At 43.4% G+C, this 17,615-nt stretch overlaps 1 protein-coding gene across 2 annotated transcripts in view; it reads right to left on the bottom strand.

Annotated features, from left to right (window-relative positions):
- Positions 1–15,492, bottom strand: part of LOC105009318 (macrophage mannose receptor 1) — a 55,622-nt gene extending 40,130 nt beyond the window's left edge. For both annotated transcript variants that reach the window (XM_034288878.1, XM_034288885.1), the window contains exons 1-13: positions 15,359–15,492; positions 14,528–14,878; positions 13,553–13,726; positions 13,181–13,336; positions 10,842–10,955; positions 10,617–10,757; positions 9,845–10,021; positions 9,616–9,758; positions 8,660–8,773; positions 8,376–8,491; positions 7,495–7,643; positions 5,232–5,431; positions 506–627 (exon numbers count right to left, since the gene is read on the bottom strand). In XM_034288878.1, coding sequence (XP_034144769.1) covers positions 506–627; positions 5,232–5,431; positions 7,495–7,643; positions 8,376–8,491; positions 8,660–8,773; positions 9,616–9,758; positions 9,845–10,021; positions 10,617–10,757; positions 10,842–10,955; positions 13,181–13,336; positions 13,553–13,726; positions 14,528–14,878; positions 15,359–15,428 — 2,027 coding nt within the window. In that variant the 5' untranslated portion in view covers positions 15,429–15,492. The remainder of the gene's footprint in view (positions 1–505; positions 628–5,231; positions 5,432–7,494; positions 7,644–8,375; positions 8,492–8,659; positions 8,774–9,615; positions 9,759–9,844; positions 10,022–10,616; positions 10,758–10,841; positions 10,956–13,180; positions 13,337–13,552; positions 13,727–14,527; positions 14,879–15,358) is intronic.
- Between the last annotated feature and the right edge of the window lie 2,123 nt (positions 15,493–17,615).

The raw sequence follows: 17,615 nt of genomic DNA, 5'->3' as shown, positions 1-17,615 counted from the left end.
CACTGTCTCAGGATACATTTATGGTGATTGTTAAAACTGATAAAATATTAAGAATTGTAAGTTATCCCAGACATATGAAATTAATTATATTAGGTATTTTTAGCTTCAACAGTAGAAGAGATACTTTGTTAGGGTGAATTATTTCTAATTATGCAAATCATTCTGATACACATTACGTATTAACAAAAAAAGGCTAACGAAGAATACAACACAATGTGTTATGTATGGTTTAATCTATTTTAAACCTTTAGGTGAACAATTTTAACATTTATAATATTTATGGTGCAGCATCTAGGGGAGTATTAAATTATTGCCTCTGTGGCAAAACAATAAAATAGAAAGTATGTCCAAACATACTTTGTTGTAGGAAAAATAACTTTTTGAATGAACATTGTTTGGATTTCAGAATAATACCAGAGAAACATCCATAATGCTTGGCAATAAAGATGTGTTTTGGAATATCTGAGTGTTTATGCACAGCCTGGCGGTTGTTTAAAGGTCTTACACAAGACTTAAAGACTGAAGGTCAGTTGCGCTGTGGATGCTGAGTAGGTCTCCTCCAATCGCCTTGCAGAATTCCCGAGCCTCAAACCAGGTCTTCTCATCTTTGCGAGGCCCTGTGAAGAACTGGACCACACAGATATATAATACAGTAGTTCTGACTTAAACCCCATGGATCCTGTTACAAGACTACAAATGATGTCTACCTTGAAGCTGAAGTTTAGATTATAAATAGCGTCCAACTTCAAGCAGAAGTATAGACTATATACACTGCTCAAAATAATTAAGGGAACACTCAAATCACACATTGGGTCTCGATGAACAAAATACATTAAAGATCAAAAACTTTACTGTACATTGTGTAATTCGTTGCAAACAAAATTATGTAACAACGATCAATGGAAACCAAAATCACCAACCGACTGAGGGCGGATTCAAACTCACCCCAAAAATCTATGTAAACAATTGAAATCACAGCCTGTTCCAATGTGACTCAGTAGTGTGTATGACCCCCATGTGCCTGTATGCACTCCTGACAACGTCTGGGCATGATCCTGATGAGGCGGTTGATGGCATCCTGGGGGATCTCCTCCCAGACCTGGATCAGGGCATCATTGAGCTCCTGGACAGTCTCTAGCGCTACTGAACCAGGAGGAACCCAGGGCCCACTGCACCAGCATAAGGTGTGACAACGGGTCTGAGGATTTCATCCTGGTACAGCAGTCAGGGTACCATTGGCTAGCATGTGGAGGTCTGTGCGACCCTCCAAAGATATGCCTCCTGCATGGTGCTGGGCTGTGAGCACAGGTCCCACTAGAGGACGTCTGGTTCTGATGACACCCTCATGGAGTCTGTTTCTGACAGTTTGGTCAGAAACATGCACACCAAAATCTGGCACCTTACATAGACTTTCAGTTTATTTTTAGTAATTTATTAATACAGTCTACTTTTTTAATGCTCAATCCACAGTTCTTATTTGTTTTTATTTCCTTTTGTATTGATTGTTGCACCAACAGCCAGAACAAATTACTTATTTGTTGTGAAACTTTTTTGGCAATAAAACCCTTTCTTATTCTGATTCTGACCAGTAGCCTGCTGGAGGTCATTTTGTTGGGCTCTGGCAGTGATTCTCCTGTTCCTCCTCGCACAAAGGAGTAGAAACTGGCCCTGCTGCTGGGTGATGCCCTGTCCAGCTCTACTCATGAAATGGCTGGTCTCCTGGTGTCTCCTCCATGCTCTTGAGACTGTACTGGGAGATACAGCAAACCTTCTTGCGAAGGCATGTATGGATTTGCCATCCTGGAAGAGCTGGACTACCTGTGCAACTTGAATGGGCTGCAGGTAACGCCTCATGCTACCAGTAGTGACAAGGAAACTAGCAAAATGCTAAACTAGTGAAGAATCAGTCAGGAAGGACAAGGAGAGAGCAATTGTCTGTGGCCACCACCTTCAAAACCATTCCCTTTTTGGGGGTTGTTTTGATGGTGCCTCTCCAGTGCACATGTTGTCACTTTCATTTGCACCAAAACAGGTGACAGTGATTCACAATCGCTTATGCTTCCTAACTGGACAGATCGACATCCCTGAAGTTTCACTGACTTGGTGTTATACTGTGATGATTATGTGTTCCCTTAATTCTTTTGAGCAGTGTATAATGTCTAGTGAATTTAGACTATACACACTGAAGTGCCAGAAAAACTGGTACAGACGAGCCCAAACAAAATATATAGCAACTCCACCTATGCATGTCATTGGTTGTGTCTGCCAGTGCATATATGTGATAGACATCTGTAGAAGCATCTAGAACGGCTTCCGCCATGAGGATGCCAAGTTTCAACCCGGTTTAATAGTTGGAGCTTGTGAGATGGGTCATAGCATTTCGGAGGCAGAGGAGCAGTTTGGATTTTTACGTACTACCATTTCAAGGGTTTACCGTGAATACAAGAATTCTGGCAAAACATCTAACTTACGACAGCAGTGTGGCTGTAAAAAGACTGTGAGAGAACGTGACCAGTGTCGGCTGGCAAGAACCGGTTCACGTGATAGGCATGAGCCTCAAATAACAAATGAATAAATCTGCATTCCATGCTGGGCCCTCAACAAACATCAGCCTGAGGACTGTGCAACGTTCCCTCCGGGAAATGGGCTTTAGGAGTCGACGCCCAACTCGAGTACCCCTGATGAATATTGGACACACAGGGATGCGCCTCGCCTGGGCTCGGGAACACCACCACTCAACACTTGATGACTGGAAACAAGTAGCCTGGTCTGACAAGTCACGTTTCCATGGATCCAGCATGTCAACATGGCATTGTACAGGCTGGTGGGTGCTCCATGTCAACAGGGTATTATACAGGCTGGTGGGGGCTCCATGTCAACAGGGTATTATACAGGCTGGTGGGGGCTCCATGTCAACAGGGTATTATACAGGCTGGTGGGGGCTCCATGTCAACAGGGCATTGTACAGGCTGGTGGGGGCTCCATGTAAACACAGTATTGTACAGGCTGGTGGGGGCTCCATGTCAACACAGTATTGTACAGGCTGGTGGGGGCTCCATGTCAACAGGGTATTATACAGGCTGGTGGGGGCTCCATGTCAACATGGCATTGTACAGGCTGGTGGGGGCTCCATGTCAACATGGCATTGTACAGGCTGGTGGGGGCTCCATGTCAACATGGCATTGTACAGGCTGGTGGGGGCTCCATGTCAACAGGGCATTGTACAGGCTGGTGGGGGCTCCATGTCAACAGGGTATTATACAGGCTGGTGGGGGCTCCATGTCAACAGGGCATTGTACAGGCTGGTGGGGGCTCCATGTAAACACAGTATTGTACAGGCTGGTGGGGGCTCCATGTAAACACAGTATTGTACAGGCTGGTGGGGGCTCCATGTCAACATGGCATTGTACAGGCTGGTGGGGGCTCCATGTCAACAGGGCATTGTACAGGCTGGTGGGGGCTCCATGTCAACAGGGCATTATACAGGCTGGTGGGGGCTCCATGTCAACAGGGCATTGTACAGGCTGGTGGGGGCTCCATGTCAACATGGCATTGTACAGGCTGGTGGGGGCTCCATGTCAACATGGCATTGTACAGGCTGGTGGGGGCTCCATGTAAACACAGTATTGTACAGGCTGGTGGGGGCTCCATGTAAACACAGTATTGTACAGGCTGGTGGGGGCTCCATGTAAACACAGTATTGTACAGGCTGGTGGGGGCTCCATGTAAACAGGGTATTATACAGGCTGGTGGGGGCTCCATGTCAACAGGGCATTGTACAGGCTGGTGGGGGCTCTATCATGGTATGGGGTTTGTTTAGCTGGTATTCAATGGGACCCCTGGTACATCTACAAACATCTCTGACAGGTGAACACTGTGTGGATCCTTTCTGACATGTTACACCCGTTCATGTCCTGCGTTCATTCTGATGGGTTTGGCCTCTTCCAACAGGACAATGCACCACCACACAAGTCTAGACACACCAAACGATGGTTAGAGACACACTCATCTGAGTTTGGGGTCTTGCCATTCCCACCTAAGTCACTAGATCTCAACGTTATTGAACACATCTGGGATGCCAATCAAACCGCTGTGGAACACAGAAATCCTACACCTCGGAATACAACGGAATTGTGGACCACTCTGCAGGCAGTATGGTGTTGACTACAGAATACTTCCGCAAGCTCGTGGCGTCCATGCACCGTCGTGTTTCTCCAGTCATGTGCTCCCATGGGAGGCAGTAGTTTAGACTATATATAATGTCTAACTAGAAGCAGTAGTTTAGGCTATATATAATGTCTAACTAGAAGCTGTCTACCTAGAAGCAGTAGTTTAGACTATATATAATGTCTACCTAGAAGCAGTAGTTTAGACTATATATAATGTCTACCTAGAAGCAGTAGTTTAGACTATATATAATGTCTACCTAGAAGCAGTAGTTTAGTCTATATATAATGTCTAACTAGAAGCAGTAGTTTAGACTATATATAATGTCTACCTAGAAGCAGTAGTTTATACTATATATAATGTCTAACTAGAAGCAGTACTTTATACTATATATAATGTCTACCTAGAAGCAGTAGTTTAGACTATATATAATGTCTACCTAGAAGCAGTAGTTTAGTCTATATATAATGTCTAACTAGAAGCAGTAGTTTAGACTATATATAATGTCTACCTAGAAGCAGTAGTTTAGACTATATATAATGTCTACCTAGAAGCAGTAGTTTAGACTATATATAATGTCTACCTAGAAGCAGTAGTTTAGTCTATATATAATGTCTACCTAGAAGCAGTAGTTTAGACTATATATAATGTCTACCTAGAAGAAGTAGTTTAGACTATATATAATGTTTACCTAGAAGCAGTAGTTTAGACTATATATAATGTCTACCTAGAAGCAGTAGTTTAGACTATATATAATGTCTACCTAGAAGCAGTAGTTTAGACTATATATAATGTCTACATAGAAGCAGTAGTTTAGACTATATAATGTCCACGCTCAAAATGGCTTAAATCACCTTTCTTTCCCATTCTGACATTCAGTTTGCGAGTTCAGGAGATTGTCTTGACCAGGACCACACCCCTAAATGCATTGAAGCAACTGCCATGTGATTGGTTGATTAGATAATTGCATTAATGAGAAATTGAACAGGTGTTCCTAATAATCCTTTTGGTGAGTGTATAATGTCTACCTAGAAGCAGAAGTATGAGTTATATAAATTGTCTACCTTGAAGCAGTAGTTTCGAGAACCCACAGGATCCCAGTCTTCAGGGCAGCTGGGAAGGACTGGTGTGACAGGTTCCTGTGTTGGCACAACCCCTTCTGCCTGGTGTTTACAGATATACTTCTCCTGATTGGTGCAGCTCAGCACATCCCATAATCCTGCTAGAATCCCTGTTGTCATGGCTACACATCCTTGTGAAATACCTATATTCACAGTGATGCAGAGATAGAACACAAATACTCCTGTTTTACCACTAGGAGAAACTGCTAGCATGTTCAGTGACATTCAGATAAATACAACTAGGAGAACCAATTAGCATGTTCACAGGCATTCAGTTAAATAAAACTAGGGGAACCTATTAAAATGTTCACTGACATTCAGTTAAATATAACTAGGAGAACCTATTAAATTGATCAATTACATTCAGTTAAATATTACTAAGAGAACCTATTAATATGGTCAATGACATTCAGTTAAACATAACTTGGTTGAATAAAGCTAACACTTTAGAGACATTTCAACAGGACAAATACATGTAAATCGACATGCTAGTGGCTGAGGGTGATAAATAATTAATTGTTAAACAGTTTATAATGTTTCTTCATTATGTAACCGGGTTAAGAACATACCGTAAGCTGCACTGACCCTGAAAATGCAGGCTTCTATTAATGCTGGAGTTAAAACATTCATAAAATATAGTGGATCCAATGCTTGATTTAAGATGTGATTTTAAAAAAAGACGAGCAAATATTCCAGACGTTATGTAGGAATTGCAAATGAAGTTTGTCTTGCTGTTACCAAACCATGTATTAGAAAGTAATAATTGGGGCTTGAACCAGGGCTTTGTAAAGTAACTGCATAACCGTCCACAGCTCTACCCATTGAGCCATCAACCAGGTGGACAGTGCTAACCGTCTGTGGTATTGGGCCTAACCGTTTGTTATTAATGATGAATGTGTAGCAGAAATGTTTTGACATTCACCAGCTTATGAATTCCATTGGTTCTTGATAATAAGGCTCTAGACTAATTTAGTTTCATATGTTTTAAAGCATGGTTGGAAAGCACCATGTCTTTAAAAAACCCATTAGATGGTTTCGTGACATCCGAACGTCATCAATCACCTGGTTCTTCAAAATACCTAAGGCAGGAGTGGGCAAACTCAGGCCCGCGGTAGGTAATAAAATAGTTTTGAGGGGAAATAAAACAAAAACTCTTCAGCCCATTCTTATACAACTGAATCAGAATGTACATTATTTAGACATTATAATGGACCTATTGCACTGCCTAAACATTTAAATGATTGCCCTTTTCTGACCTGCAAATCATTTGATTAACAAATTACAAACAAAAATGGGGCCCTCCATTTAATTTCTAATTCCTGAAGTGGCCCCTGAGCCAAAAGGTTTGCCCTCCCCTGACCTAAGGGGTCTTCAAAACACCAGAGAATTCTTAAAAACACCTCAAGATTCTTCAAAAAACTGAGAATTCTTCTTAACACCTGATGGTTCTTCATAACACCAAAGAATTCTGACTACTTGCTAGTGACATTAGGATCAAATTTTCAGTTTGGTAAAAGCAACGCTTCCAATAGGACACATTACTGATCTTTGCATTTGCTGCCAATGTTACAGTAGAATTTTTTTTTTATGTTGACAATATAATAATCTTGCTGCAAATTAATCAGAAATTCTCTCTTAATGATGTATCAGTAAGTTATTTTGAATTAATTACAATAAAGCATTCACATAAAGGTTTGTGAAATCTGAAGTTCACAACAACTTAACATGTCATATAATTTTACACCTGTATTGTTAACCTTACTGAATGTTTGGAAACATTTTATCAGAAATCAGGCTAACATTATTCTTGTCTGAAAACACGTTTAGTTGAAAACATGAAATCATTGATATACATCGTTTTTAGATTAGCTTAATCCAGATGGTTTTGAGGCAGAAATGGGGCTTAGCAGATGCTTAATCTATGTCATATTTTCTAATTTACTGACCACAGGTCAAACTACTTTCAAACTATCCCATCAACCATTCTGAGATGAATGGAAATGGAATGACAGCTTTATGCATCTGAGGTGAGACAATGCATATCAACATGACCCCCTGACTCAAACACTCATGAACTTTGAAATTGTAAAGACGAATCTGAATGTCAATATCACTCTATTATCGAACTTTTTATTTCTGTCTATATGTTGCAAAACTGATTATCTGCAGGCTTGGTTTATTTATTGATTGACTGATTGTTTCCTACCTGGCATCTGTGCATTCCAGTGGGTGTACTTGACCCGGTTTCCATTGGTCCAGGTGAAGATGTCAATGTGTTTCTGGTTGGAGAGACCGATCCAGAAGTGCTTCTCAGGCCTGTAGCCAACCAGGCTAATCAGGAATGCATTATCCACCCTGGACACATTGTGATTAGGGCATTATTAAACCTGAACCAAACATCATTGACACATTATCATCAAGACATTATGCACAGTGGAAAGACATCTCATTATATGGAGGACATGTTAGAAAATGTCAAATTTAAAACCATCATTCTTCACATTAAAATGTATATGATAAATATCACAATCGAATGTTGTTTGCCAATGTTGTGTTTTTGCTGTGTGAGAGCATTTATTTCTCCTGCATATAATTGTTATTTCACAAAGTAAAAAAAATAAATCATAGTAGTTGCAGTATACAAATACAGCTCCGGAAAAAAAATTTAGACCGCTGCACCTTTTTCTTTCTGAATTATTTCCGTAGCTGTATAACCAGATGACATTGTACTCCTGCTAGCTCACACCTACTCTCTCTGTATGATGGAGTAGCATTTGTAGAGAGACAATCCAACAATTACAAGCAATTTATGAAGTTAGACAAATCGTAGATATTGCACTTTAATACATTCATCTTGGACATGTTATAAATATGTCTTTTATTATATGAATAAAGTATTTTTTAAACATGTGTTACTTATCTGCAACCAAACGGTGTGCTTTCACTAATCATTCAAAGAAAGTAAGACCAGTTAAATAAATATTGATGAACATGAAATGGAACATTGTCCACCCTGTTAACATAACTATTAAACATTATTGGGACCCATTATCTTAACACAATTTAAATCTACTATTAATGTCTCACCCGCTAGAAACATCCACCAGATTTGACTGTAAGCTCCTGCAGTTCTCATTGGCTTCATCAAAGGTCTTGGTCTCCTGTCCCACAAAGTAGCAGTAGGAGCCATATCTGATCCAATGCTTCAGAAAGACACACATTTTTATTAAATAATAAGACACTTAAAAAAGAAGAGAAGATAAGACTTTATAGAAGAACAAGAAGAAGACTCACTGAGAAGGATGATGATGTTAGACCAGTTAGAAAAATAAAATAGATTGAATAGATTGAACCCCTCTCTGTTAACTCACTGGTTTGCAGCCTGGGTTGGTGTCCACCTGGGGTCCTGAGGGTTGGGAGGAAGACCTCTTCATACAGATGAAACCATACTGCTTCTCACACTCCTGGGTAGACCATCTGACCTTCTGCATGACAGACAGGACAATGTCCAGGTGGAGTAAGGATGGAGGGGGTTAGTGACTGGGTGGAGGAACTGACGGTGGAGGGAGTTAATGACAGGGAGGAAGGAGGATGGTGGAGGGGTTTAGTGACTGGGTGGAGGTGGTGATGGTGGAGGGGGTTAGTGACAGGGTGGAGGGGTGATGGTGGAGGGGGTTAGTGACAGGGTGGAGGGGTGATGGTGGAGGGGGTTAGTGACAGGGTGGAGGGGTGATGGTGGAGGGGGTTAGAGACAGGGTGGAGGGGGTTAGTGACAGGGTGGAGCGGTGATGGTGGAGGGGGTTAGAGACAGGGTGGAGGGGGTTAGTGACAGGGTGGAGCGGTGATGGTGGAGGGGGTTAGAGACAGGGTGGAGGGGGTTAGTGACAGGGTGGAGGGGGTTAGTGACAGGGTGGAGGGGGTTAGTGACAGGGTGGAGGGGTGATGGTGGAGGGGGTTAGAGACAGGGTGGAGGGGGTTAGTGACAGGGTGGAGCGGTGATGGTGGAGGGGGTTAGAGACAGGGTGGAGGGGGTTAGAGACAGGGTGGAGGGGGTTAGTGACAGGGTGGAGGGGGTTAGTGACAGGGTGGAGGGGTGATGGTGGAGGGGGTTAGAGACAGGGTGGAGGGGGTTAGTGACAGGGTGGAGCGGTGATGGTGGAGGGGGTTAGAGACAGGGTGGAGGGGGTTAGAGACAGGGTGGAGGGGGTTAGTGACAGGGTGGAGGGGGTTAGTGACAGGGTGGAGGGGTGATGGTGGAGGGGGTTAGTGACAGGGTGGGGTTAGGGTTAAGGGGTAAAGGTCAGAGTTGAAGGGTTATTTACTGTACCTCTCCCCTGACCAGGACACAGTTGCCCCCTGCTGGCATGGTTGAGTCCCAGCTGGTGAAGGTGACAGCAGATTGGTCGCTCCACTCAAACAGTAGTGGTGTCTTGACGTCATTCAGCCCAATCCACAACTCTTCAGTGGCCACTGGGACAGAGGAAAGAGAAAGAGAAAGTTAGCACTGTCACTCACTGTCTATCATGGGAGTTGTAGTGTATCAGTGTTTCACTAACCATATCCCAGCTGGGACATCACAAAGCTCTGCTGTTCAATGTTGTGGATGCTGGCCAGGTCTCCTCCGTCTTTACGACATTCTGTCTGACCTTCAGTCCAGGTCTTCTTTGTGTGTTCGATGCGGTAGCACCTACCAGCATAATGAATCCACGGATGGGAGCAAAACCCAGACTCTTCTGTTCATCACACAGAGAAACAGCATCTAAAATACTGTGTGATGGTAACTTGTCCAACTTATAACACCTCTACACATTATGTTCTGACTATGAGAGATGATAGATGAGGACAAAGAGAAATGAAAAATGTTTGGGGTCTTGACACATGCATTGACCCAAATGAACCAGCCATGCCTGTCTGACCAAACCTTCTCAAACCCATATGTACATGGAGGTCTGATCACTACCTGGGTGACCAGTGAGGGTTGTAGGTGGGTCTCTGACAGACCTACCTGTGTGACCAGTGGGGGTTGTAGGTGGGTCTCTGACAGACCTACCTGGGTGACCAGTGGGGGTTGTAGGTGGGTCTCTGACAGACCTACCTGGGTGACCAGTGGGGGTTGTAGGTGGGTCTTTTGGACAGACCTACCTGAGTGAACAGTGTGGGTTGCAGGTGGGTCTTTTGGACAGACCTACCTGGGTGACCAGTAGGGGTTGTAGGTGGGTCTCTGACAGACCTACCTGGGTGACCAGTGAGGGTTGTAGGTGGGTCTTTCTGACAGACCTACCTGGGTGACCAGTGAGGGTTGTAGGTGGGTCTTTCTGACAGACCTACCTGGGTGAACAGTGTGGGTTGCAGGTGGGTCTTTCTGACAGATGTAGCCTCGTGTCTTGGAACACAGGGAGCTCTGCCAGAAGGACTGCTGTGATGAGTCCACCATTCCACAGACCTGACCAGGATCACGGAGAGGGTGACCTACAGATAAACACAGTGTTAACCCTCCTATAAACCCTGGTAACGGGACATTAAATGGGTATAAGTGTAACAGTGAGGACTGACCAGAGTCCCAGCGGAAGTAGGGGAAAGGCTTCCCACTGATCCACTGCCAGAGACCGTCCTCTTCCAGAGCGTTCAGACCCGTCCACACCGACACATGAGCTTTACCAAAGAGGCCTGTGTGGAACAAAGAGGAAGGGAGAGAGAAAACAGGAAGGTTATAGAACATTTATATTTAAAATACTAATATTTATGTAAGACATGACCCATCTAATTGCACCATTACTAAAAGTAATGAATAAATAACTAAAACCCAAGAGAAGGTAAGTTTTGGTATATTTAAACTAACGATTTTGAAAGAAAAGCTCATTATTTGTCCATTAAATTAACCATAAAATGTATAAAACCTTGTAGACATTGTTAATGTTGTAAACTATAGTAGCTGGAAACAGGCTCACTCTCAGCAACCATCACTCCTGTGTTCCAGTGCAACCTCCCAACCATCACTCCTGTGTTCCAGTGCAACCTCCCAACCATCACTCCTGTGTTCCAGTGCAACCCCCCAACCATCACTCCTGTGTTCCAGTGCAACCCCCCAACCATCACTCCTGTGTTCCAGTGCAACCCCCCAATCATCACTCCTGTGTTCCAGTGCAACCCCCCAACCATCACTCCTGTGTTCCAGTGCAACCTCCCAACCATCACTCCTGTGTTCCAGTGCAACCTCCCAACCATCACTCCTGTGTTCCAGTGCAACCCCCCAACCATCACTCCTGTGTTCCAGTGCAACCCCCCAACCATCACTCCTGTGTTCCAGTGCAACCTCCCAACCATCACTCCTGTGTTCCAGTGCAACCCCCCAACCATCACTCCTGTGTTCCAGTGCAACCCCCCAACCATCACTCCTGTGTTCCAGTGCAACCTCCCAACCATCACTCCTGTGTTCCAGTGCAACCCCCCAACCATCACTCCTGTGTTCCAGTGCAACCCCCCAACCATCACTCCTGTGTTCCAGTGCAACCCCCCAACCATCACTCCTGTGTTCCAGTGCAACCTCCCAATCATCACTCCTGTGTTCCAGTGCAACCCCCCAACCATCACTCCTGTGTTCCATTGCAACCTCCCAACCATCACTCCTGTGTTCCAGTGCAACCTCCCAACCATCACTCCTGTGTTCCAGTGCAACCCCCCAACCATCACTCCTGTGTTCCATTGCAACCCCCCAACCATCACTCCTGTGTTCCATTGCAACCTCCCAACCATCACTCCTGTGTTCCAGTGCAACCTCCCACTACTCTTTCTGGTTTCTATTCTGGTTGTGCTTTTTTGTAAAAGGAGTACTACACTTTGTTGTACGAGATCTTCAGTCTCTTGGCAATTTCTCACATGGAATAGCCTTCAATTCTCAAAACAAGCAGAGTTGGTAACATGTAACTACCTTCAAGGAAATAACATTAAAAGGAATTTATCACGACATTTGAGAAGAAAATGTGTTGGGAAGCACTTTTCCAAAGGATGATGATTTGCATTTGACGCAGCCACCTCAACTCGGTCCATACAGGTAGGCACTGTGATCCTGGTTTTGATTTGCACCTCAGAAAATTGTGGCTGCTGACCGCATTGAATTCAAGCGTGCAGGTGTATAATCACAGTTTATTTCTTTCATTTGCGTTTTGAAAATCCATCGCTGGTGGCCCTAATAATCACTGGTTACGTTCGCGCGGGTAAAATGCATTTATCTGCGGGTGTTCGCGATTGCAAACGTGCATTCACGTGCCTGGGGCTTTTGACACGTCTTGACGACTTTGTGGTTGTGGAGGAAAACATCAGACTACTGCAGATTTAGTGCAGCAAGTGAAAGCAAAGTCAGTTTTTGTCCAGCTATGTAAACTCTAACATTCACTGTTGCCGCAAAATGTGTTCTATGTGTTTTCTAATGCCTCTTCATATTAAAGTAATCTAAAAGTAATCGGCATACATTACTGAGTTTGAGTAATCTAAAAGTCACATAACTAGCTACATATGTGGACAGGTAATTGTAACTGTAACGGATTACATTTACAAAGTAACCTACCCAACCCTAAAAATCTGAAGAAAGTTCTGAGCCTGTAATTGAAACGCCACAAATGCTGAAGATATTGAACTAGTCTAAAGAAGGTCAGTTTTACTGCTTCTTCAATCAGTACAAGAGATTTCAGCTATGCTAACATTATCACAAAGGTTTTCTAATGATCAATTAGCCTTTTAAAATGATGAACTTGGATTAGCAAACACAAAGTGCCTTTGGGACACAGGACTGATGGTTGCTGATAATGGGCCTCTGTACTCCTATATTCCTTTGAAAATCAGTCGTTTCCAGCTACGATAGTGTGTTTCTGAGTGTTGTTAGCAGAACATTTTACCTGATATGTAAGTCTGTTGGTGGGGTTCAGTGATGGAGGCAAGGTCTGCTCCCTGCTGTTGACAGCTGGTCCGAGCCTGGTGCCAGGTCAGGGCAGAGTGGAGGTTCAACTGGTAAAATGAACCAGTGACCGGGTTCTTATGCCAATGTTCAGTGGCTGCAGAAGGATGGGAGGAAGACAGGGATGAAGGAGAGGTAAAGACAATAAATAAAGAGAAGGATGGAGAAAGAGAGGGATGAAAGAGAGATGAAGACAGAATAAAGAGATTGATAAAAGAAAGAGATAAAGTAAGAGGTGAGGGAGCACATCTATTAGGTGTTGTCTAAGACTAGAATATATTGACCCACATCCAGTAATTGATTTAATACTCACTTGTGGTTGGACAGTAGCCCCACAGTTCATTGTCTTGGTAGTTTGTTTCTATTGCACACCAGAGGCGTTTGACAGAGGAGTCTATGGTGGTACAATCCACATACCATTTGTCTTTGTACCGAAAGGGAAACTGACAGGGACGTCCAAATGCATTACCGTCAATGGTATAGAGTTCTGAAGGAAACAGAGACAGGTGTTACAACAATGGTATAGAGTTCTGAAGGAAACAGAGACAGGTGTTACAACAATGGTATAGAGTTCTGAAGGAAACAGAGGCAGGTGTTACAACAATGGTATAGAGTTCTGAAGGAAACAGAGACAGGTGTTACAACAATGGTATAGAGTTCTGAAGGAAACAGAGACAGGTGTTACAACAATGGTATAGAGTTCTGAAGGAAACAGAGGCAGGTGTTACAACAATGGTATAGAGTTCTGAAGGAAACAGAGACAGGTGTTACAACAATGGTATAGAGTTCTGAAGGAAACAGAGACAGGTGTTACAACAATGGTATAGAGTTCTGAAGGAAACAGAGACAGGTGTTACAACAATGGTATAGAGTTCTGAAGGAAACAGAGACAGGTGTTACAACAATGGTATAGAGTTCTGAAGGAAACAGAGGCAGGTGTTACAACAATGGTATAGAGTTCTGATGGAAAGAGAGACAGGTGTTACAACAATGGTATACAGTTCTGAAAGAAACAGAAACAGGTGTTACAACAATGGTATATAGTTCTGAAGGAAACAGAGACAGGTGTTACAACAATGGTATAGAGTTCTGAAGGAAACAGAGGCAGGTGTTACAACAATGGTATAGAGTTCTGAGGGAAACAAATTTAAAACAAACCTGTCAATTTCTAAGAATCTACAGAAATAATTATATTGGATATTGCAAAAGGAAACCTTATTCGGTGTGCAGCCTGTTGAGACTGTGTAAAAACCAAATAGACTAGACAGATGTGATAATTGTTCTGTACCTCTGTGGGTCCTTGTACAGGGGCCTTCTGTTGTTCCAAAGATGACCCAGAGACTCCGGGACCCTGTGTCTTTAGACAGCACCAGTTTATTGTTGTTGTTGTTGTTGAGGTACAAACTGTGTCCTTTGAGGGTGAGCAGGGTGTTGTTATGACACTCCCATTGCTGGAGATCACTCTTCCCATCACAGTCTAAATATACCACACTACTGCCCTCTGTCTTCCCAGACACCCCAAGACATTTCCCTTCTTTGGTGTAGTAGAGACGTCCCTCTGACAGCCAGCGCAGTGTATCTGAGTTACATGGACCCAAGCATGTCTTACTGCCTGTATTGTAGAGAACAAAGGGACCATCTACAAAAGAAAAAATACAGCAACAGTTTATTTAGAATATTTCATTTCTTGCCCAAGATGAATAATTATGTACAAAAATGTCCATTAATTATGATCCATGTAATTCACAATTCCCATTGCTGCTGGATTATTTTCCTGCTTTCAGAAGTAGGATCAACTTAACCATCTTCACCTGTTCCAGGTGTTATCTAACAACCAATCATAAGGACAACATATCTGTTCCAGGTGTAATCTAACAACCAATCATAAGGACAACATATCTGTTCCAGGTGTAATCTAACAACCAATCATAAGGACAACATATCTGTTCCAGGTGTAATCTAACAACCAATCATAAGGACAACATATCTGTTCCAGGTGTTATCTAACAACCAATCATAAGGACAACATATCTGTTCCAGGTGTTATCTAACAACCAATCATAAGGACAACATATCTGTTCCAGGTGTAATCTATCAACCAATGAGAGGGACAACATACCTGTTCCAGGAGCCCCCAGGATGGATTGAAGGAAGAGCAAGAGGACACCTGTTATGAGGAAGGTTATCATTGTCCCAGTAGGGTCACCGACAGACTGGACTGACTGACTGGACTGGCTGACAGACTGAACTGGCTGACAGGCCACCTATCCAAGAATGTGTAACGTACAACTGGGACCTGCTATTTAAATGACAAGAAATACTCTGTCAAATGGGCTGTCATTGAAAGATTTCAACATCAGTACTTCTTGTAAATGGTTGAGACACTGACACACCCTTGATTAGCCATAATTTACTGAACGTTAAGAAAATCACTTTGTCAGGGATATTGATTTTCATAGGAAACACTGATCTTAAAACACTGTGGTTTCATTGAACAGTGTGATTCACAAGACAACCGTTAATGTCTGAGGTACAAATTTCAGTCAAACATTTTCCTGATGTCGTCTGAGATTAGTGACTCAGGTTGGTAGTTCTCAAGCCAGGACAGTTTCTGGGTAGTTTCAGGAAATTGAATAATTAAATGGAAAGCTTAAAACCGACAGGAACAGTCCATTGGTCTGGTGATGTACTGAATATGTCTGTGTATCCAGGAGGTGAATGAATGGCAATAAATCTGCAGTGTGAAATCTGCAGTAAAACTGCTATACATCTTCTTCAGAATATGTGCCTGATTGCCAGTGGCGTTATTATATGTAAAAAATTGGTGGGGCACAAACCATTTCAAAATAGAAGATACATACCAGTAAAGCTACAAAACTCCCTCATGCTAGTGATGTGTTTATTTAACACATCAACAAACAGCGTGGCTCCACAAAACACCTTTACCGACAGAGCGGCTTGCTTCTACCAGGTGTTGTACACATATTGGAGAGAGAGACCTTCTGGTGTAATTGCTCTCCTTCTCTCTCACACACATGTAAAATTACCACTGTCACATTTATAAACCTAAATTAGGAATGCAACCAAGCTCAGAACCAATGTGTCTACAGGGCCATACCCGAACAGCAATGAGCACCACTGAAGGCCACAACGAAGCGGAAAGACAGCTTTTTAGGGAACAGATCCATTCTATGACAGCAACCTTAATAGATAAGCATGGACACACTGACACTCGTCACCATCTATATCAATCGATCCAGCACGAAAATATGACCAATGCACGGACCAGCACCACAAAGGCAAGATGATAAAATATGCTTTCACTCACCAAGGCTGAGGGCTCACTTGAAGAGAAAGGTGGCACAGCGGTTCTTCCTCTGGACAAACCTTTCTATTACTTTGGGAATGAAGTCATGTAGCTGCGGAACCAGCTGGCTTTCGATGGGCTGTACTCTGCAGGCAATACTCAGCCCTCATTCAGGGTGGTTGCGGTTGGTCAGTGTCCCTTTGGTTGATGCTTGGCAATGTGGGTGGATTGATTTCCTGCCTGTTGGGACCTGTCCGGGGCCTCCCCCGGTTAGGGCCACAGTGTCGCCGGACCCCCCCTGTCTCAGTCTCAAGGTCTTACGCTGCTATACTATTGTGCTGGGGGAGTAGGGTCAGTTCTCCTTCCTCACTAAGTTCTCCTTCTCCACTATAAATCGTTGTTGAAATGAGGAATGCATTTTCTGAATTTTCCCAGTCTCCTCCCGTTTTAAACTTTAGGAGGACATGAGGTCCTGATCCTGATCCACCCCTGCGGAGTACATGGTTTGGGGGGCCCGTTGCTGTCCCTGTCCAAAATCCTCCGGGTTGTGTTGCAGATCAAGATGATACCTGGCGATTTCTGCTGCCACTGTGCTGACACCTCCTCCCTCCTCCATGTTGTCCCTGTCCTTGTCCATCTGGAATAGACTCTGGATTTAGCCAACATGCATTTATTAATTATTCCAATTGGACTCTTAATATCTCACCCGGCACAGCCAGAAGAGGACCGGTCACCCCTCTGAGCCTGGGTCCTCTCTAGGTTTCTTCCTAAATTTCGGCCCTTTTTAGTGAGTTTTTCCTAGCCACTGAAATTCACCACTACTGTTGTTTGATCCTTGGGGTTTAAGGCTGGGTGTTTCTGTAAAAGCACATTGTGACAACTGTTGTTGTAAAAAGGACTTTATAAATACATTTGATTGATTGATTGATGGACAACATGGCCAGCGCAGCACGGTTTTCCTGAACAGCATTGACAGTTTTACTTTTAAAGTTCCATCGTACAGCGGGTGGCCTTGGAATGCGTCTCTGTGTTGCCTTTATCAAGTCCCGCAACGCATTTTGGACCGCCA

Source organism: Esox lucius, chromosome 3 (assembly GCF_011004845.1).
Source record: "Esox lucius isolate fEsoLuc1 chromosome 3, fEsoLuc1.pri, whole genome shotgun sequence".
Classification (NCBI taxonomy): domain Eukaryota; kingdom Metazoa; phylum Chordata; class Actinopteri; order Esociformes; family Esocidae; genus Esox; species Esox lucius.
The sequence above is the reverse complement of the archived record's forward strand: the minus strand, read 5'-3'. Positions and strand labels throughout refer to the sequence as shown.